We start from the raw sequence: 21,951 nt of genomic DNA on the forward strand, positions 1-21,951 counted from the left end.
TTTGCTAACTTAAGTGTCGGAGGGGCTTTCTTGGGTCACGCCGAACATACCTCTGCAAGGCGGAGCTAAGGGTCTCTTCAGACAAATTGTAGAACATCTTGATATACCTTGTAATACCCAAAGACTTTCGGGAGCATTCTGTTTCTAGAAGCATTACTGATTTTTTATTTCTTATTAATATATTATAAATGGATCTCATTATAAAGAGCTTTTTAAAACGAATTTTACAATGGAAATAATACTAAATTATAAGATATTTATTGAAAGTTATAATTAATTATATATATATATGAAATATTAGAAGTATATCAATAATAAAACACTATGCAACATATTTTATCTTAAAAAAATCTATTCAAAATCACAAAATCTTATATGTGGCTAGCTACATCGTGTGACAACTTCACATAATCATATACTACATAAGACAATTAATCAAGTAATAGGGGTTGCGGTGATGAGCAAACGGTGTTACCTTAATGTATTGGAAAAATCAACAAAAATAAGCCGAACTATTGACTATCTTCTCATTTTAATCCAAACTACTCTTTAAACTAGAATAAACCAAAGTATAGGGGGGAGTTGCTCATATTAGTTTAAGTAGGTAAGCAACCTGCTAAACAGGTTAAATTAAACACTTATTTGTCGTCTATGTGGCGCGAAACTTGACGAAAAACTAAAATGTCAAGTGTTGTTGTCTCGTGGCTGATTGAGAGACCGATTTTATATATCAGTGATTATATAGATTAGATTCTATGATAATCCAAAATCCCAGATTATAAAAAGGTTTAATTTTACCTTGGCCATATTAGAGGGCGTAGAATCAACTTTGAATTCCGTGTGATTGCCAGGATTCAATTCCCCATCTACATCCGTAGTCGGAAATGTTGCATCATTATTCATTGCATCAGCTAAAGTTTCTTCATTTGCCATATTCTTGATTCAATTCTTTTTATTTCGTTTTGCTATTTTAAAATGATTGTATGAAATTTGTGATTAGAATATAAACTTTTTGGATTAGTGAAAACAATAAATGACAATATGCAAATTCTATAAATCCTCCTTATTGGCTTGCAAAACAAGGTTCCTACGAATTTGTCTCTAACGACCCTAACTATAAACACTATTACTTGGGAATTTTTTTTACTAAATTTAAAGTCTTTTTATTGTGCAACCATTAAAAATTCTATGTTTAAACATGTCATTTGGGCCATGTGTCTTGTAATTGTTGACTCCCATTTTTTTTCAAAAAAAAAAATAAAAAAAATAAAAAAAAAATCGAAGGAGAGGAGTTTAATGTCTTTTTTTTTTCAATTAATTGAAAGAAGAGGTTATTGTCTTGTAACAATGTATTTGTTTTTCATGTTTATCGATGCATAATTTTACCCGTTTAAATCTATAATTATGCACTTATAAACATTAGATATTATTAAAGTAGATATTGAGATGAATCTAATAAGATTTCATACAAATGTGTTGTAAGCGATAATCTTTCTTTTTTGAAGTAAAAATGAGTATCAACTATCAAGTTTAGATTTCGATTACCGGCATGAGAATTATGTTTAAATTTCCACCAAACTCTACGTTTTCACTTATATATTGGCAGAAAAAAAATTACTACAACCTACATTTATTTATTTATTTTTTTTTTTTTTTGAAGGGAAGAGACTCCCTCTATTTTTTAATAAGTGTTACAGTTTAACTGACATATAATTTAAGACAATTTAATATACTAAAATAAAAGTAATTTAAGTAGAGTAATTGGAGTATTAAAAAATTGTAAAAGAAAGATAATAAGATTAATATAATTAGAGTATTATATATTGGGCCAATATTGATCACTTCTACTTGCAGTAGATACATTATAGAATTCCACTTAGTTATTAGAATATCTAAAAAGTTTCCTAGTCCTATCTAGATTAGGTTCCTCCAAAAATAATCCAATAGTTAGTTGATAAACATAGTTTAATTTTATTTCCTAATTATGTTAGAATTAGTTACAACTTACAAGCAATCACCTCTTATAAATAAAAATTATATACCCCTCACCGAATAATTCTACAATGTCATTCTTTAAAAATAACACCATAAAGTGTTGACATGGCAAAATCTAATTGGCTTGTATTTAGTATTTTTATTTTGACGAAACACAATGACGAAAAAGTTAAACACAATGACGAAACGTTTACCAAGAGATATCCTAATGCAAATAGTTTGTAGATTGCCAGTTACTACTATCTTATGATGTTGTCTACAATTTTCATGCATTAAATATGAGATACTTTTCACAAAATTATTTCAGACCCTATGTTCCCAAAATTATTCCAATATCATAATACTACATTACTACTAGTAATCATTCGTCTATTATTGCTTATGACAGTATAACAAACTCTACCATCTTGATTGACTATGATCATGATTATCATTGCGAGTTTCGCCTTGACAATTTGTAATTTTTCGAAGATAGAACAAGAATAGTTTTAAGTGATTGTAGTGTTGTAGCTTCTTGCAATGGATGGCTACTTGTTTGCCAGTTGTTTAACCGTATATGGTCGTGTTCGGTGTTAGCTTTGTTACGCTTGGTGAATCCCATCACGAGACGTTGTGTAGTCCTTCCTGAAACACCGTGTCAACTAGCGTGGCGAAAGCTTAACTATGGGTTGGGTTACGGATCCAAGACTGGCCTGTTGAAGGTGGTTAAGTTGTGTCAACAATATGGTAGTACTAAAATTGTAGCCGAGGTTTTGACAATAGGCGCAGAGGCTAGTTGTTCTTGGGAGGTCATGGATACTAAATGCTCGATTGGATTGATTCGAAGCAAGGCAGTGGCTTTGAATGGTGCTCTACAATGGCTTGTTGATGATAATTTGATACTAAGGTGTGATCTAGACGAGAACAAGTTCGAGTTTGTTCCGAAGATGATGGTTGTTTCCTATCTAGGTGTATTGGATGGGATGCTTTGTGTAGGTTCCTCAACCATCGACGGAAAAGGTGTGGAGGTTTGGGTGATGAAGGAGTATGGTGTCGAGAAATCTTGGACTCGTTTTACCGTCATACATGAACTTGATGTTAATAATGCAAGTTTCCAGCTAATTCCTGAGCTTAAAGATGGCAAGGTATTGATATGGCAACCACATTGTCATCGTCGTCGCGTAATTTCTTCCTTGATGTATATGATTCTAAAGAAAAAAAGTGGGATCGAAGGGTGCCTTTATTGGAGGGGATAGATGAAGTAACTAGAGGAAGGATGACAGCTGATCATATTGTGCCTAGCTTCTTGTCATTGAAACTAGCTTAATAATCTCTTACCAATATTATTATTTACGTATGTGTATTGATCAAGAAAGAGCCCAACTTAGTAAGCATAGTAATGGTCTGCTTTGCTAAGCAAGTTTTGAAATTTGTACATAAAAGAAACACTGATATTCCAGTTTATCCAAGATTTCAGAAGTGTATCGAGAACTTTCCTGAACTTGTTTCTTAATTATTCACTGTCAAAAATTACATATGTGGTGGTATAACACATCATGTGTTTCCAGACATATCAGAACAGAGGAATTGTATAATAAGTACATCAATAGGCACGAGCAGAAATTCATGTGGTTGGAGTTGACAATTTAAGAACCACTTTAAAGCAGAGTTTCCCGGTTACACCTTAGAGGTAAAGGCTGATATGCGTATTGGCATTGTTTCGCGTTTAGCATTTCTTAAGGCAAAATTTCCAATCAGTTGCTTGAACCAAAGCCACGAGGACTTGGTCTGGCTGAACCTGAATCTGCATATTGCTTTCTTGATGCTGATCTTCTCTTTCTCCTTGCAGTTCCAGGCGGAGCCTATTATAGGAGAGAGACTATACCAGTTAGACATACATCGAATTCACGTTGACATCAGACTTTGCTAATGCCTAACAAAACATACAAATACACTCATTACATATATCGTCAATCATCTTTGCTTTCCAAAGGAACCATATGCCATATAATTTTTAAACTATTTCTTTTTCTGCCAATTCAACATAACTTGAGTTGTTTCTATTAGACTATTACCACAACAAAATATGTAATGAATTAAATGGAATGTGTTGTTTATCTTTACAAACACTTATTTTTATCCAAACTTAGAAAATTAGGTATATAATGTTTATAAAAGCAACTGAGGGACATAAAAACAGCACATGAGCATGCAGAATAGGGTTTTGCATTTTCATGAATACTAAGCAACCAAAGCTGTGTTTTCATGCAAGTACAGCAGCTCTCAGAATATAACTTACATAAAGTGTTTTTTTTTTTTTTTTTAATTTTTTTTTTGTTTTTTTGTTTTTTTTTTAAATAATGAGCTGCTGAGAGACAAAAGTATGTTTACATTTTATTATTATTAATCATAGAAATAATATCACTTGCTCTATTCTCAGGATTAGAAGATGACTATGGATCATTTATATGTACTTTTACATCAATATTCCTTTATATCTGAATAACATCTATCAATATACTTTTATATTCCGTATCTCAATTAGAGGTCTCAAGTTCAACATGCCCAAATTGGAGAATTCAAGATCATATAAAAACTTATTTATAGACAATAGAACAAGGATATTTCTGAACCTGTTGTTCGGATTTAAGTGACTCTTGAAGATTTTCAAGGGCAGGTATAGATCCACCTTCCATTGCACCCATTAAATTCTTCATGCGGACACGCATTTGGAAAAGCTGAGCCACAAGCTGACTAACCTGGATCATGATATTAAATCCAGTTTAAATTGCTATTTTTATGCTCCCATGAATATTTTGTTTTGCATTTTCTCAATATCAGGTTAATAAAGTAGCCATACGTACCTGCTGTTCAGTTTTCCCTGATTCTTGGGCAACCCTTTTTCTCCTTGTTGGAGATTCAGCCAAGAGTTCTGGTTTCTCTCTTTCCTCTGAAAACCAAAAGCACTCAGATTGGCCAGAAAGTATTATACTGACAGGTAGATCAAACAAACAAGTAATAATACAAAGTTTGAATGGACTATCAAATATTTTTGCATAACTGAAACAAGATCCATCATTCTTACAAGCAGATGGATGGATCAATACCAACCAGTACATAGCATTCATGCTTAAAAGTCATTATTACAGCAAGGGGGGCATACACATGATAAAACGAAAAAGGGAATAAATACATCTAAAGAGGAAGAAGTGTTAACGTAACGACTAATGAGTGCCTGAAAAAGGCATCAGGTGCTAATCTTGCTATTAGGTCAACCTAAGCCAGCCAAACCCCAGAGCCCACCCGTAGAGTCATACCATAGAGAAATAAGACTTACCCCACAAAGACTTCTAATTATGATTTTATTCGTCGTCCAATCATTAATCCTCTCCAGCCGATTCAAAAAGCCCATATCACCCACCCAATTAAGGCAGTGTGAAAAGAGTTGATCTATGGATAAATGGTAAAGAGGTAAAAGTATAACCATGCCAATTCCACACCAATATTCTACTCAGGCACCACTTTTTGGCATGCACAAAATTGCCCACTGCTCAATACAAAATCCCTGGCTACCTCGAAAGCAGGCTCTGTTCCCCTCCTTCACAATACCTCTCACTCTCTCAGTGATTTGTCTACCTCTCCTGCATCTCCATCTCTTAAAGTATCCAAGCAAAACCCAATTTGACATGGTTGCAGTAAGCAGGAAAGTTTCAGTAACTTATTGCTGGTGCCTCCCTTTTATCCTTTCCTTATGAAAATACTTTACTACATTAGGGATGTGGAGACTATTAAAAAGAGAAAGTTATATATAGAGGCCAAGCACTTAAAAAGGCTTAGGCATTGGTGAAAATTTTCCTGATGACTTCACATCATGTAGCAGTGAGCACAACGACTAAGTTACCACGACCAAAATGATGTGGAGATCAGGGAGAAAGATACACTCTGAAATAATCCATTATTGTTGAACCACATGTTGTGCACATGTGGGTTATCCTACTATGGGGATGATGCTAGATGTCAAGCTCTTTATAGGCTTTTACTTGAGTAGCTATTCCATTACCATTGCTTTGGGGTGAAACCTACTTTGGGCTTGTTAGTGGTCTGAACTCTCCACCACCTTCTTGGGTAGCCTAAGCCCATTTTCAATATTCTCCAAGCTTGAACAATCATCTACAACATTTAACTGAGAAATTTCAAGACAAATTTAAATACCTGCCCCAACCCACAACTCCACAAGGCCCTTCATGCCTAACCTTTCTTAATTGAAAGTCCAAATTCTAAACATCATGATATAATGGTAATCCTAGTACATTGTGTGTGTGTGTGTGTGTGTGGAAGAAGGGGGGGGGGGGATTTCTTGCCCAATCAAGTAATTAACAACTAAGAAGCTTGTCAATGAAGAATCTTAGCTAAGCCCCTATAAGGGCTATAACAAAAGCCAAACTCCTGAATCATGACAATCAAACTGTAAACTGACTCTAATTGGGCACTAATCAGGGACATGGACTCATGGTGTATAAATACTTGATCCATTGGAACAGTTGGAGACTTGAATTAAGTTTGGACAATCAAACAAAACTAAAAATTAACAAAAAAATATGGAGAATGGAAGTAAAATGTCTAAAAACAAGCATTAAATGTCCATGACAAATCAGAATAGAACCTGGGGTCATTGCTTCGATCATTGCTTCCATTATCTTCAAGCTCTTCTCCGCTTCCCGAATTTGTGCAGGGGTAACCTAAATTAATAAGACGGTGGGAAAAGGCTTAATTTCATACATTTCAAGTCCTCAAAAGGATTGTTGAAAAAAAACAAAAACAATTTATATATGGATCCATAATCTAGCAGTTTTCAGTTTCTTACCTTGGACATGCCTGGAATCATCCCAATAACACGGCTAACTGAACCCATCTGTGCAACTGCACGAGTTTGCTTTAGGAAGTCGTTAAAGTCAAACTTTGCACTCATGATCTTCTTCTGAAGGTTTTCAGCATCTTCTTGTTGCATCTGAAATTGGTTTAAGACACCACGTTAAATTGCAACCTTCAAAAAGTGTAATTCTATCATTATATATGACACTTACAACTTCTTGTGCTTTCTCCACAAATGAAAGAACATCTCCCATCCCTAATATGCGTCCTGCCATACGATCTGGGTAGAAAGGTTCAAGATCCTCCATGCGCTCCCCTCGGCCTACAAGTTTGATTGGCTTTCCTGAGACCTAAAACCAATGGAAAAATCAACTATAGTAGGTTAGTAAATGCACATAAACTTTTGAATAGCAGAAGATCTATCCAAAACCATGATACTTAAGCATTATTGCATAAATTATGACTGAAAAAGGATCTAACTGTTGGCATATCAACATAATGTGTATATATAGAAGTAAAATGTCATAGGTCAGATACACATGCAAGCTTATTCCAGTTGCAAGGCTGACTATATGCAGAGTAGTAAAGGATTTAAATTTGGTCTAACATGCTTTAAAAGGGTTTAATACTATTTGGCTTCAAAAAAAGCTTCCTAGCTGAGCTATCAGGAATTAAGCATGTACCCATCAATTATATTATATATAGAAAAAATAAGCAGGATGTAGCTTCATGTGAGTTCCTTGGGTACATCACTAATTATAAAGCCTTGAATTGGAAGAATTCGGTGACTAATGGGTGTCCCAAGAATTTAACTTGAAACAAAAGAACATGCGAATAAGAGCACTAGTTATTTTGTTATGGCACCAAAAAAGATTATTCAACAAGCAAATGTTGCTCATTTATTATTTATAGTAACCACTATTTATGAATTATAATAATACCAAGATTAACAACCGCCACAAATGAATTATAATCACACTAGTCAGACCCTAAATTCCAAACCCTAAATTTCCACTGCTGATACAACACTATCTAAACCAAAGATCTAACTTCCATTTATTAGCCTCCTATTCCTAGTTTGAGAACTTATGGCACAGCTTGATGGATGGTGCCATCAATATTTCATTTACAATGTTGGACATAGATGTTGCATATATAGAATGAAAAGTAAAAAGAAGTTCTCTTCGGATAGAAGACTTTACACATACACTTCATAATCATCATTACCTCTTTGACACTGAGAGCAGCCCCACCTCTAGAATCTCCATCAAGCTTTGTTAATATAGCACCAGTAATACCAATTTCCAGATTGAATGTAGTAACTAAAGCTGCATTTTCAAAACCAACCCACAAAAAAACAGAGAGATGTAATTGGGAGATAACAGCATGATTAGCTTCATTATCCTAGAAGAGACATAGATAGGCTCAAAATTATCTTTTGCCTTGATACAAATGAGTCATAAAGTCATTATGGAATACATAGATTAACAAGCAACAGATAATTCTATACCTGCAGCTTCTTGACCAGTCATTGCATCTACAACCAGCAAAACTTCAGTAGGATTTACTGCTCGTTTTACTTCTTTTAACTCATCCATCATTCCTTTGTCAATCTGCCAATATTGAAGCTACAGCTAAGTCCAGTTTATGGAGCCAACCATGTAATAGCAACTAGACCATGGGATTGGATTGATGCAACATCACCTGAAGTCTACCAGCGGTATCCACTATAACCACATCAATATTTTTCTTTTTGGCCTCTGCTAAACCTTGCTTAGCTATATCTGAAGGATTTACATCAGTACCTGCTGTATAGACAGGCACACCCACCTGTCACAAGCTTGATGACAAACATGAGAGTGGATATACTTCATTTAAAGAGAGAAAGCACATCAAAGCTATCACCATCCTATGAATGTTGATATTATGATTACATAAAATCAATTATTCTTAAAAGACAAAGAAACAAATGATAAATTCTACAGTTTTACAGAACCATTCAAGAAAAGTAGATTAAAATGGCCTTAAGTTTTTTTTTTTTTTTTTTGTTTTTTTTTTTTTTCTTGGATCTGATTGTTATATCTTTTCTTAGAAAAGGCTGTACACTTTTGCCTCCCACTCCATTCCCTCACATTTGGCAAAAGCATCTTTAGAGGCAGTTGAATTTCCAAAATCTTCTTACACAAAATCTAAGAGCACTTAGTGCCAATTCCATACTATCACAGTACTATTTTATCTCCCCTTACAGATTTTTTATTTTTTATTTTTTATTTTTTATTTTATTTTTTTTATTTTATTTTGAGGATCTTTTCAAAAATAACCATCCTTACTAACAAGGGGTAAAGCTGCACAAAACGTGAAACTCACCAATCCTCTTACCCTAAACTCAAAAAGATCCCTGATGTTACTAGTTTATACAAATAGTTGCATTAATCATTTTTATCATCACCTGGGAAAGATTCCAAATATGTGACAAATTCAAGAACCAACCAACTTCTCCAGATTCAATCAATTTGACATGAGAATGAGAAGCATGTTATTGCAAACTCTGTATCTATCAATAATTAGCAGAAAGTATAAAGGCTTGTAAGGTAAGAGGTAGCTATTCAATGTATGGGTCCAAAAATGCATCTAATGAAACAATGTGAGTATATGGTAACTAATAAAATTAATATTATTTACTCTTCTGGTTTGGTCCCATCATGTCAGAAACGAAATAGCATAATTCACCATATTGATTTCAATGCAAGTTTTCTCTTTGAACATTCAGCTGTTTGCATTATGAGTTCACAAAAAGACACTAAGAATATTGAACATTCAGAGTTGAATCTTTGGCATCTCAAGCACAGGTTATATGGAAACCAAAGAGGGAAAAAAAAAATCCAAAACGCTGATACTCCACAGTAATTTACAGAGACAAGAGAACAACACATAATACAGGGAACTTTAGGTCATTACCTGCTTTCCTAGGATTACAAGTTGGTCTATTGCTGCAGGTCTGTAAACATCTCCTGCAACCAGCATGCAACTCTTCCCCTGAATGTAAATCCACATAATTTTTACACAATAGAGCAGCAGGAGAATGTGTAGCAACAAAATAGTTTGTAAGCTCATGGAAAGAATTCATTTACGTACCAGCTTCTTAAGATAAAAGGCTAACTTGGCAGAAACAGTTGTCTTCCCAACTCCTTGTAATCCTGCCAATAGTATCACAGTGGGACCAGATTTTGAAAAAACAAGCTCAGAAACCTCTCCTCCCATTAACTTTACAAGTTCATCTTTTACAATCTGCAGCAGTAACCAGGCAGCAAGAATTACAATTAGTGTAACTAAAACATCAAGCTAGGATTGTGCACATATTCTACAGCTACAATCTACCAATAAAATGAAGGAACCAGAAAATTAAGCCTTTGTTTTGTTTTTGTTTTTGTTTTCTTTTTTAATCTAGTCATTGAAAGTCTAATGCATGATGAAAACTTCAGTACATAGTCATATCAGGTCGATGCAGTGAGAAAGAAACAGGGGCAAGAGACGAAAAGATGATTAAAACTAGGCTAATAAGTGGCTTCAGCAGATCATACTTTGACCAATTGTTGATCAGGTTTAACTCCTCGGATCAATCCAACTCCAACAGCTTGATCACTTACAGACTGAACAAACCTTCTTACTACTGGAAGGCTCACCTGTCATGACAGGAAGCAAAATAAAATCATGTTATCCAGGATCCAGCATGCTATTAGTCAACAGCTACACAACTGACTACTCACATCCGCTTCCAAAAGAGCTCTTCTGATATCTCGCATAGGTTCAGCAATGTTTTCTTTGGTCAGGACCTCTGTTGAAATAGATGAAAAGAACACGGGTTACCATCTCTTTTTCACACGAATGGTTTATATATATAATAATTCATCAGCACATATACTCAATACATCATCTACACTTTCATATAATAATTCATCAGCACAACATAAAACTGAGGAAAAGATTTTGGGTATTATCTGAACAACAGCAGATTTTAAGAAGCTTCCGTGATCTAGCAATAGAATTCTCTAAGCTGCCAATACTTATGAAAAATAATAAAACCAACATGGACGTGTTACACCAGATCATCCAATTTTCCAGCCACCACGGACGTGCTTATTCTTGCACGGACATATCCCATGGATACACAACACTTCACTTCCTCAATTTCTCCAATCAAAGCCAGCAACCTTATGTCTTCAATTTTATGCTTGAACCATCTCACATAAAACCCAACATACCTCTCTACACATCTTAATAAGGGAATTGGTGTAATTATTTTGAGTACAATAAATCAACTTCAAAACATCACAAAATAATTTTCATATTGTCTCAAGTTCTAAACATTCTATGATTATATACACCAATATAATTAAAACAAAATTAAAAATCAAAGCTAACAACCCAATACAATATGATCATAAAATATACCAAAAAAAAAACAACACTACCTAAATGAAATGCGGAGTAATTTAAATTACATTTCCTCGGTTTCTTTTTAGTTGCAACACTTTAACGAATAATAAAATACCTTGGCCTCGGAGTTTGGACCAAGCAGCTTCGAGGCCAGTGGTAAGCTGTCCGAACATCTCAGCCCTAATAACCCCTCGCATATCTCTTTGAGTAGTTATACTCACCGCCTTGGAATTCACAGCTCTCCATAATTCCCTCTGTCATTCAAACCCCAATTTCTCCTTCATCAATCAAAAAACGGTAAAATCCCTAAAAATTGAAAATAAACCCTCGAAATTGGGCGAAAATTGAGAGCTTACAGAAAAAGGATTCCGGGACGAGAGGCCGACAGCAGGGGTTGAACCAGTCCATGAAGAAGAGAGAGAATTGGTGGTTTTAGTGGTGGAAGAGAGAGAAGAAAATTGGCGGGAAAATGGCGAAATTGCAGTGAAATGTAGAGCTTCCATGGAAATGGGTACCTCTGTTTTCTCTCTCTAACAAACTTTCTCTCTCTACTGTGTGAATTGGAAAGTGAAGAGAAGAGCTTGAGGTGGTACTGTAATGGTGATGGAAGAAAAGGGAGAGAGAATATCTTATCCAGCTGAAGAAGATGAATATCTTATCAACTAGTACTTACATTTTACATTATTCACTAGTCTCATTGGACCGTTAAAAGTGTAACTAGTTTATGGGTCCGGTTTACATATGGATTGTGCTTAACTTATACGGAATACTTGGTATGAATTATTAATTAATAAAATTCTTGGTTAACTTAAAATTCTAAAATTAAATCTTTATTTGCATTATAGTTAATCAGCAATTTGTAATATAAAAAAAAAATTTAAAAAAATCTTGGTTATTATTATGATAAAATGGATGAAACTTTTAACGCAAAAATAAAAAGATTTACTGAAATGAGCTAAACTGAATTGAACTGAACTAAACTGATTGGAGCTGAATTGAAGTGAACAATTTGTAATTGTAGGGAAAAAAAAAAGGCTGAATACCAACATTTGTTATAATTTTACATGTTTACATCAAATATAAAGTTATAAAATTCCTTTTTAATAATATATTTTTTCTTACAGTGCGCTTAATATCTTGAAAATAAAGGCCCTATGACATGCAGACTATGTAATTTCTCGAAATTTTTATAATTTTTTTGCATGAAATTCTTCGGCCTTCTTGTCAAATTTAAATATTCCTTCTTTGTCGCCTTAATTTTTTCCTTTTCAATCATCATCTTCATTGTGTAAAAATTTTAGATATAGTTTTGATGGATATTTTTCTAAATTTTTATTTTTTTGGAACTTAGGTGATGCTAATTAAAAAAAATTTGTTGAAAATTTGTATTTATGTAGAGAGATTATGAAATATAAGGGGTCAATGAATTGAATTACAATGTGAGTAAATTGAATTGAAAGATGTAGGGAGAAGAAGAGAAGGTTTATGAAATTCAATTTGTTGAATTAAAAACAAATTATAAAGAGTTATGGAGAAATAAAGAGGAGATGAAGAAGTTCTTTGAAAACATAAGAAAAAAGAGTTAAAGAAAAAGAATAATTACAAGGAAAGGTAAAGAAGGACATGTGACAATCTTGGTTTTTGTATCTAGATACTAAGGGCCTGTTCTAATTTACTAAAATGAGCTAAACTAAATTAAACTAAACTAAACTGAATTGAACTAAACTGAAATGAAATGAACTGAACTAAACTGAATAGAGCTGAAATGAATTATTTATGACAGATGGAAATTAAAAGTTGAACTAAACTGAAGAGAACATGCCCTAATTATAGATAGATATAGATATAGATATAAATATAGATGCACTTAACTCTCAAATGTTCTTCCCCTTAACTTACTTAATGGCAGTTGACAATAAAGCCTCCTAGTTTACTCCGTCAAAATGACGTGTAAATTAGCTTTTACATATAACATATGAGTAGTAATTTTCTCTTTGGATGATAAATTACTGATGTAACATTTTGTATATTCTCTAATGTTGTTGCTAAATGTTATTCCCTCCGTCTCTTTATTAATGTTCATTTTCACTTTATTAATTATGTGAGTAATAAATAATAGAAAGTAGACATTAATAAAGAGATGGAGGGAGTAATGAATTGAACTACAAAGTTTCACTGAAGCCTAATGATTGGTTTTTACGAAAGATTGAATCTAATGCGGCTTTAGAGAAGGAATTTATCCCAACTTGTTAGTATAAGCAAGAACAACTTATCTATATTCTCAATTAGTCACTTATATGTCTCTGTATTTTTAGGGTGGAAGCTAAAAAAATTGTATATGATTAGCTATCAATATTTAATACAAGTATTGTTTAGCGTAAAAAAAAAATTAAAAAAAATAAAAATAAAGCTAAACTTGTTGTATGTTGGAAAGATTCAAAAGTAGTACGGAGTATATAACAATATTGATGCCAAATTCAAGTTTCGTATTTTTAGTTTTAAACCTACTTAATCCTAAAATCTAACAAGTAGAAAGAAAAAAAAAAAAAAAAAAAATTGATGACATCATAAGTAAATTTGGAGGGAAAATTTATAATAAGAGCTTGACATGTAAGACACTATAAGAGATTGATGACATCAGCCCATTTTGTTTTAGTATTAGTTAATAGATATAAATATGTAATTATGTTTTTACGAGAAAAATATGCAATTATCATTTTTTTAGACGTAATTAATTATCAGTAGGTAATTAATTAAACTGCAAAAGGCATGTAAACGGTTTCTCTAAAAAAAATTACTAACTTGGAGGGTCCGCACATAGAGGCATAGAGCTCACTGCCTCATGATTTATAATGTCAATTTAATTTTAGTGCATCTTTGTGAGAGACCAATCACTTCCAAGCGTAATTCTATCAATTTACCTAATATGTACACTAAAGACGACATAGTCTCTCCATTATTAAACAAACGACACGTTTATCTTTTTTTTTTTTTTTCTTCTAATCACTTTTTAATACTAACTTTGACTATCGTTATTTACTAACGTACTAAAAACAAATGTTATTATGAAATATATTATTATTACATAAATATAAGGGAAAATTGCTACCATCAATAACTATATACTAAAAGACACACCAGCAATGACAAGTGTCATGTCCTGGTGTGTTCTTAGTATTTTTTTTTTAAATTTAATATAATTAGTAAAGATTTATTTAAGAAAGTTATTTAAAAGAAAAGTTTTTTTTTTTGTCAACCAAATAAACAAGCAATAATATTTACCTTTCTTATGTTATTGCACAATTAAGTACGGATTAATAAGGGAAAAAAAAATAAGGAAAAAAATATCTTTTTACATAAGATATAATTATGGCAGAGTATAATTTATTCTATAAAGATATTAACTTTTTATTTTGTATGTCATAAATTATTTTATAAAAAGAAAACATGGAGTAATTAAAATAACCGTGCATGACACGGGACCTAACCTAGTTAATCCCAACTTTGCTCCATCTGCCAATATTAATCCAAGCCATTCCTACTAGTAACTACTAGTCTAGTACTAATTAGTTACTACTACGTTTAAAACTCTTACAACTATGATCAAACAAAGCAACAGTTGCCGCCAAGCCCGATTTATATGTCATCTTCCCGCCACTCTCACCGTTCAAAACCCATCAAATCGTCCAACTTCCACCACCTTCGCCGCCACCGTCAACGAATGGAACCTTCAATTACGAGAGCTTTCGAAGCAAAATCAATTCTTAAATGCCCTTCAATTATACCTCCGAATGCTGCGAATTGGGCAATCCCCAGATTCCTCTACATTCCCCTTCATCCTTAAATCCTGCGCCTCTCTTTCTCTCTTTTTCACCGGCCAACAGCTCCATTCCCATGTCCTTCAAACTGGGTCACTCTCAGATACCTTTGTAAGAACCTCTTTGATCTCGTTTTATTGTAAATGTTATCGACTTAATAGTGCACGCCAAGTGTTTGATGAAATTCCCGAACCATTTCAGCACCACCCCACTGTCTGTTACAATGCTATGCTTTCTGGGTATTCGATGGAATCCCGGGTTTCCGATGTGGTGTCGTTGTTTGGTGTAATGAGGTTTTTGGGTGTGGCTTATAATGATGTTACCATGCTTGGGTTGGTCCCTGTTTGTAGTTTGCCGTCGCATTTGAGGTTTGGGATGTCTCTACATGGTCTTAATGTTAGGTGTGGGCTGGTTAATGATGTGGCTGTAGCAAATTGTTTGTTGACCATGTATCTACGATGTGGGTCGATTGATTCTGCTAGGAGATTGTTTGACAAGATACCGGAGAAGAGTTTGATTACTTGGAATGCCATGATTAATGGATATGCACAAAATGGATTTCCTGCTCGTGTTTTAGATCTTTACCATGAGATGGAGTCCTTGAGGATCCGTCCTAATGCTGTAACGTTAGTTGGGGTTTTATCCTCTTGTGCGCACCTTGGTGCTCGTAGTACTAGTTGTGATGTGGAGAAGCAAATTGAAACCTTAGGGTATAATTCGAATGTGTTCTTGAGAAGTGTATTGATTAATATGCACTCTAGATGTGGAAATTTGGTGAAGGCTCGTGCAATTTTCGATGATACACCCAAGAAAAGCTTAGTCATTTGGACGGCTATGATAGGTGGTTATGGCTTGCATGGGCAAGGAGAGGTTGCAGTTGATCTGTTTGATGGGATGATTAGTAGTGGAGTTCAACCTGATGGAACAGTTTTTGTGAGCGTTTTATCTGCGTGTAGTCATGCAGGCCTAATTGATAAAGGTTTGACATATTTCTACTCAATGGGAAAAGATTACAATTTAGTGCCCAAAAAAGAGCATTATGCTTGTATGGTTGATCTATTAGGACGAGCTGGTTGTCTTGGCAAAGCTCACGAGCTCATCATTTCTATGCCAATGCAACCCGATGCAGCTGTTTGGGGAGCTCTTTTGGGTGCTTGTAAGATCCATAAAAATGTTGAATTGGCTAAATTGGCTTTCCAAAAAGTTGTTGAGATTGAACCAGCAAATACTGGGTACTATGTCTTATTATCAAACATATACTTGGATGCTGGAAATATTGAGGGTGTAAAGAAAACCCAGGTGATGATGAGAGGGCTGAAACTTAGAAAAGATCCTGGGTATAGTTATGTTGAACATGAAGGGAGGATTCATATGTTCTTGGCAGGGGATACATCCCATCCCGAGACAAATGAAATCTGCAAAATGTTGGAAAGATTGGAAAAGTTGATATGGGATCTTGGTGAGTTCAGGCAGAGCAATAGTAAATTACATAGTGAAAGGCTGGCAATTGCATTTGGGCTACTCAACACTCTGCCTGGTGCAGAAATTATTGTGATTAAGAACCTTCGAGTATGTGAAGACTGTCATTTGTTTATAAAGCTAGTTAGCAAGATTGTGGACCGGCTTATTGTTGTTAGAGATGCAACTCGCTTCCATCATTTTAGAAACGGAGCATGTTCTTGCAAAGACTATTGGTAGCAAACTAGCAACTAATGAGAATAATTGATCTTTCAGCTACCTCAGAATGTTATGAGCTGTAAACACTAAACAGATTACCAAGATTATCAAGGTGTATCTACAGCATAGGAGACTGAATGGTAGGATTCCTGAAGATGTTGCTACACAACAGTACGGTGAGTATGTGACAAATGGATTGAACCGATAAAGAAATGAGGACTGATCCATTTGACTAATCTTCCAAGCTTTATGTACCCATCTCTTAATTATTACTATTATATATTTATTTTTTTGTTGAGGAAACCATGTTTTAAAATGCTGGAGTACTCTAACTCCAACTACAATATACTTTAGAAAAATACTTGTACAGTTGTATCTGGTATGGTGTTAAAAGTAAAGTTAAACCTTTATCATCGAAAAGAATAATCAAACTATCAAAATGATTAATTTGACTGAGCCGTACATGTTTATTGGTTTATTATTACATACTTCACCAGAATTGATGGATGTGCTCATTTTCCTACATTAGCTATTGGATGCTTTCACTTTTTTCAAGTTCTGTACTTTAATTGGGGTCTTTGTTTTTATTTGAAAGTTCCTTTTATTGAAGTCCTTAATAAGCCCTTGAACTTACAAAACACAGATCAATCCCATTTCTCATTCTTCTTGTAATTCAGTGATTTTTCAGTGAATAACTCAATGGCAGACCTTGGAATCACCATTGCTGCAAAGCTCATTGAAGTAACTGGGTCTGCTATCATCAAAGAGATTTGTGACATGTGGGGCTACAAATCACAACTGGCAGACCTTAACGAAACTTTCACCACCATCAACAATGTTCTCCTTGATGCTGATTCCAAGTGTGAGCTCTCACACGAAACACGCAGTTACATTGATCAACTCAAGGCTGCTGTTTATGATGCTGATGATCTATTCGATGAGTTTTTCACCGTTGCTGAAATGAAGCTGCTCGATGTCAGTAATGATGGTAAATTCCTTAATAAGGTACGCAACTTTTTTTCTACTAAGAAGGGGGTGAGTAATGCTCATAGAATGTCTCGTCAGGTCAAGGACATTAGAAAGAAGTTGGATGAAATTGTTAGCAACCATCAGAAGTTTGGTCTTAGTGTAGACTATAATCCTATTGTTAGGAGGAGGGAGGACACTTGTTCCTACATGGGTGCACAGGCTATCATTGGGAGGGAGCATGATAAAAAGGTAGTCATTGATATGTTGTTAGGTACAAATGATGTTGATGAGAGTATTCGTTTCGTGAGTATTGTGGGAGTGGGGGGATTGGGTAAGACTGCTCTTGCTCAACTTGTTTGTAATGATAAAGCAGTTGAAGCAGAGTTTCCAGATCCCAAGATGAGGTTGTGGGTTTGTGTCTCTGATCAAGATGGAGAGAAATTTGATGTCAGATCAATCCTTTGTAAGATTCTAGAATTGGTTACTGATTCCAAGCCTGATACTACATCACCAATGGAATGTGTGCAAAAGAAATTTCAAGAGCAATTAAAAGGAAGGAAGTACTTGCTTGTTCTTGATGATGTATGGAATGAAGATTGTGAGAAATGGCGCTCCCTACACAAGTTCTTATCGTTGGGTCAGAAGGGTAGTCGGATTGTGGTGACCACACGTTCAGAGATGACTGCAAAGATTGTCGAGGAAAAATATGTGCACAAATTGCAAGGTTTGTCTCCAGGAAATTCTTGGCTCTTGTTTGAGTCTCTAGCATTTGACAAAGGGGAACAAGAGCTCGTGAATCATCTTGAGTTAGTTGATATTGTCAAGAAGATTGTTGAAAAATGCTATAACATTCCGCTTGCTATAAAGGTGGTCGGAAGTCTTCTATTCGGTCAGCCTCTGAGTAAGTGGCAGACATTTGTGAATTGTGGATTGGTTGATATTGGACAAGGTGATAATGAAATTATGTCTATACTTAAACTTAGTTATCACAATCTTAGACCCTCTCTGAAGAATTGCTTTAGCTATTGTGCATTGTTTCCCAAAGATGCTTATATATATAGGTTGGATTTGATTAATCTTTGGATGGCACAAGGATACATTGTGCCATTGGACAGAGGTCAGAGCATGGAAGATGCTGCAGAAGAACATTTCCTGATTTTGGTACGCAGATGTTTCTTTCAAAATGTAAAGAAGGATAGATATGGTGATATTAAGAGTGTGAAAATCCATGACTTGATGCACGATGTTGCTCTAGAGGTGGGGAGAGAGGAAATAGGTGTAGTGGGTTGTAATACAACCAAGCTGGGAGATAAAGTTCGTCATGTGTATTTTGTTGGTGATAAATATCCACAAAGTTTATTCCTTAAGAGTAAGATTCGTTCGATTATTTCAAATTCTGATCCAAGCTATTCAAGATCTCTAGTACATACACCAATTGACAGTTGGATCTGTTTAAGGGTGTTGTACTTGCAGTCAACAAGTATGGCAAGGCTGCCTGATTCAATTGGTAAGCTACTGCATTTAAGGTATCTTGACCTGTCTTCAAATTATTATTTAATGACACTCACTGATTCTATTACTAAATTGAATAATCTGCAGACATTAGTTTTAAATAAATGCAATAGTTTGAGGGAGTTGCCAAAAGACTTTTGCAAATTAGTAAAACTTAGGCACTTGAATTTAAAAGGATGTGATAGGTTGAGTAGTTTGCCATCTGGAATAGATACATTGGCCAGCCTTAGGCACTTGAATTTAGGGGGCTGTGAGTTGAGTGGTATGCCTTCAGGCATGGGTAAGTTGACCAATCTTAGGGTGTTATCATTGTTTGTGGTGGGTAAGGAAAAGAGAGATTCCACAGAAGAGCAATGTATGGGAGAGCTCAGAGACCTAAAAGCCCTGACTAATCTTAAAAATGGCATACGGATCGAAATTGGCAATAATTACAAGAATGATGGAGAAGGAGAGTATTTGAAGAGCATGAAACATCTCAGCAGGGTTGAAATTTGTTTTTATTTAGATGAGGATAGATATTCAGAGTGTGATGGTGTGATGGAAAAGCTAGAGCCATCTTCGAACATCAAGGAAATTTTCTTGTGTAGACACATGGGTACGGAAATTCGAAGGTGGGGTAGAGCAGAGGATGATTGGGCAATTTCTTTCCAACATCTTGTCAACATTACGATTAATTGTTGTACAGAGCTGGAGCAACTACCATTGTTGAGTAAACTGCACTATCTAAAATCACTGTCATTTTCGCAATTGGAAAAGTTGGAGTATATGGAAAATAGAAGCAACAACATGGGCAATGACGGAGAAGAATTGACTATATTCTTTCCCTCTCTTGAATCTCTTCAGATTGAATATCTTGGAAGTTTGAAAGGGTGGTGTAGGGGAGAGGAGTACATGGTTGAAAAGGATGATGATCACATCTTGAGGAGTAGATTGACATTTCCCCGTCTCTCAACATTGGAGATCATCGGTTGTGATAACTTGACGTCATTCCCTTCATGTCCAAGCGTTAAAGATTTGAACTTCCGTTGGAGGAACAGTGAGTTACAAATTAACTTCAATGAGGTTGACTGTGATGGAAATTCACAAAATGAAGTCATATTCAAGGTGGTGGAACTCAACGACATGGGCTTTCTCAAGTTTATAGAGTTAATCTGTCCTATTTCCCTCGAATTGGAACAAGTACTCCAGAGCCGAATTTCTTCCCTACAAAGCTTTCAAAACATCAAAAATCTGGCCTTACCTGCATGCGAAGCCGTTAAATTATTTCTTGAATCAACTGATGAGGAAACCTTGTCCATGTTATTAACCCTCCAAGATACAAAACATCCCAAATATTGATTTGGCTGAAGTCTTCGACTGATTAGGTAGGCTCTCTCTGTCTCTTCTTTTTAATAAACATTATCCCAATTTAATTTAAAATAGTAGTTACTTTCTATTTTCTGTTAGTATCAGATTTTGCTAAAGTGCTTGTTTGATGTTGCATAATATGGGTAAATTTTCAGATTAGTTAAGCAGATGAGCATATGATAAGTTTTTCTTTCATGACCTTTGATTTTCCATCAAGTCAGCAACTTATTACAATTGTCTGGTTATTTTTGCTTTTTCTGGAAGCTTCTTGGATTTGATAGTAGTGTAATGTAGTATACTAGTTTGTGGGGTGGCACTATGAATTGAGTTTTGTTTTATTTCCCATCTCAATTTGCATTATTTTTTTGGCAGTAAATTTCAAGTTGCCAGGTATCAATACATCAGTACCTACTGCCTTGAAGTTTTATGTTGTTGCTGCTGCTATTGATGCTGCCTAAAAGTCTGCTGTATTTTGCTCCCAAGATTTTGCATTTGTATGATGTGCTGAATAGCTGAACTATGGAAAATTTGGTGCATTTCCTCTTTTTATGCCCTCGGATTGAACTGATTTATACAGTTTTAGAGTTCAAAGATGCAAACGGTGATGAAAATGCAAATGAAATTGAATCGTCTGCTATGACTTTCAGCACTGTCATTTTGTCATGGCAGATGGTTTATGCTGAGGGTCAACCTTCACTGGTTTATACACTTTTTGTGTTCAGTATTTTCTTGGTTTTAGTTTCTTGTAATTTGTTGAAGCTCAATCTCCCCCTCCATTGTGGTTTTAATCTGATTAACATAATTTGCTGGTTTTGAAATTTTATGAAGTTTGACTAATTTCATTAGTCATTTGGCTGACGCCTATTCTTGTTATCTAATTCTAAACAACTATTCATCGCCTTTGTTTTGAACACAGAAGCATAAGCAGCTCACACTTTTTAAACATCTCATACCTTTTTTTTAATACTACGTATATGTCATTTGGACGGCTATGATGGTGGTTATGGCTTGCCTGGGCAAGTAGAGATTGCAGTTGAGCTGTTTGATGAAATAATTAATAGTGGAGTTCGACTTGATAGAGCAGTTTTTGTGATTGTTTTTTTCTGAGTGTTGAGTGTAGTCATACAGGCCTAACTGTTTAAGGTTTGGCATATAATTAATTAATGGAACGTAACTAATTGCTACACAATCCAATTGGTCCACTATACAACAACTATGAAAAGGTTTTTTAGGATTAGGCCTCTGTGTTCTAAGGATTAGGTTTGTGTGTTCTATGATGCTTGCTTGTGCAGAACTCCTAAGGCTTAATCGCGGCTAAGCTATTAACATTTTAACATACTTTATA

General features: G+C 34.7%; 3 protein-coding genes and 1 pseudogene across 3 annotated transcripts; 3 read left to right on the top strand and 1 right to left on the bottom strand.

Annotated features, from left to right (window-relative positions):
• The first annotated feature begins 2,418 nt into the window (after window positions 1-2,418).
• Window positions 2,419-3,487, top strand: LOC145617072 (F-box protein CPR1-like). Its single transcript, XM_081671768.1, has 3 exons — window positions 2,419-2,452; window positions 2,572-3,119; window positions 3,347-3,487. Exons 1-3 carry the CDS (start codon window positions 2,419-2,421, stop codon window positions 3,485-3,487), a joined length of 723 nt encoding a protein of 240 aa, XP_081527894.1.
• LOC145618676 (signal recognition particle subunit SRP54, chloroplastic-like) lies at window positions 3,404-11,969 on the bottom strand. The gene is made up of 15 exons (XM_081673453.1): window positions 11,640-11,969; window positions 11,399-11,537; window positions 10,614-10,681; window positions 10,428-10,529; window positions 9,982-10,134; window positions 9,805-9,882; window positions 8,551-8,676; window positions 8,357-8,459; window positions 8,074-8,174; window positions 7,059-7,196; window positions 6,839-6,982; window positions 6,638-6,713; window positions 4,839-4,924; window positions 4,608-4,733; window positions 3,404-3,836 (listed from the first exon to the last, which is right to left on the bottom strand). Exons 1-15 carry the CDS (start codon window positions 11,784-11,786, stop codon window positions 3,729-3,731), a joined length of 1,695 nt encoding a protein of 564 aa, XP_081529579.1. The 5' UTR covers window positions 11,787-11,969; the 3' UTR covers window positions 3,404-3,728.
• A 2,913-nt stretch (window positions 11,970-14,882) lies between these two features.
• LOC145617073 (putative pentatricopeptide repeat-containing protein At3g11460, mitochondrial pseudogene) lies at window positions 14,883-16,799 on the top strand (annotated as a pseudogene).
• A 678-nt stretch (window positions 16,800-17,477) lies between these two features.
• Window positions 17,478-21,064, top strand: LOC145617074 (putative disease resistance protein RGA1). The gene is made up of 2 exons (XM_081671769.1): window positions 17,478-20,412; window positions 20,979-21,064. The coding sequence occupies exons 1-2, from the start codon at window positions 17,478-17,480 to the stop codon at window positions 21,062-21,064; spliced, it is 3,021 nt and encodes a 1,006-aa protein (XP_081527895.1).
• Window positions 21,065-21,951: the final 887 nt, after the last annotated feature.

This window comes from Chenopodium album, chromosome 26 (assembly GCF_948465745.1).
Source record: "Chenopodium album chromosome 26, dcCheAlbu1.1, whole genome shotgun sequence".
NCBI classification, from domain to species: Eukaryota; Viridiplantae; Streptophyta; class Magnoliopsida; order Caryophyllales; family Amaranthaceae; genus Chenopodium; species Chenopodium album.

What these genes read in the sequence shown, in the direction of transcription:
- LOC145617072 (XM_081671768.1), top strand. Translation starts at nt 2,419, where the DNA reads ATGATTATCATTGCGAGTTTCGCCTTGACAATTT. An exon ending in GAGTTTCGCCTTGACAATTT is followed by an intron (nt 2,453 to 2,571) that starts GTAATTTTTCGA and finishes GTTCGGTGTTAG; the next exon opens with CTTTGTTACGCTTGGTGAAT. An exon ending in CTGAGCTTAAAGATGGCAAG is followed by an intron (nt 3,120 to 3,346) that starts GTATTGATATGG and finishes GTATTGATCAAG; the next exon opens with AAAGAGCCCAACTTAGTAAG.
- LOC145618676 (XM_081673453.1), bottom strand. Translation starts at nt 11,786, where the DNA reads ATGGAAGCTCTACATTTCACTGCAATTTCGCCATTTTCCCGCCAATTT. An exon ending in ATACCGCTGGTAGACTTCAG is followed by an intron (nt 8,460 to 8,550) that starts GTGATGTTGCAT and finishes CAATATTGGCAG; the next exon opens with ATTGACAAAGGAATGATGGA. An exon ending in TGGAGAAAGCACAAGAAGTT is followed by an intron (nt 6,983 to 7,058) that starts GTAAGTGTCATA and finishes AACCAATTTCAG; the next exon opens with ATGCAACAAGAAGATGCTGA.
- LOC145617074 (XM_081671769.1), top strand. Translation starts at nt 17,478, where the DNA reads ATGGCAGACCTTGGAATCACCATTGCTGCAAAGCTCATTGAAGTAACT. An exon ending in CAAGTTTATAGAGTTAATCT is followed by an intron (nt 20,413 to 20,978) that starts GTCCTATTTCCC and finishes TTTTTTTGGCAG; the next exon opens with TAAATTTCAAGTTGCCAGGT.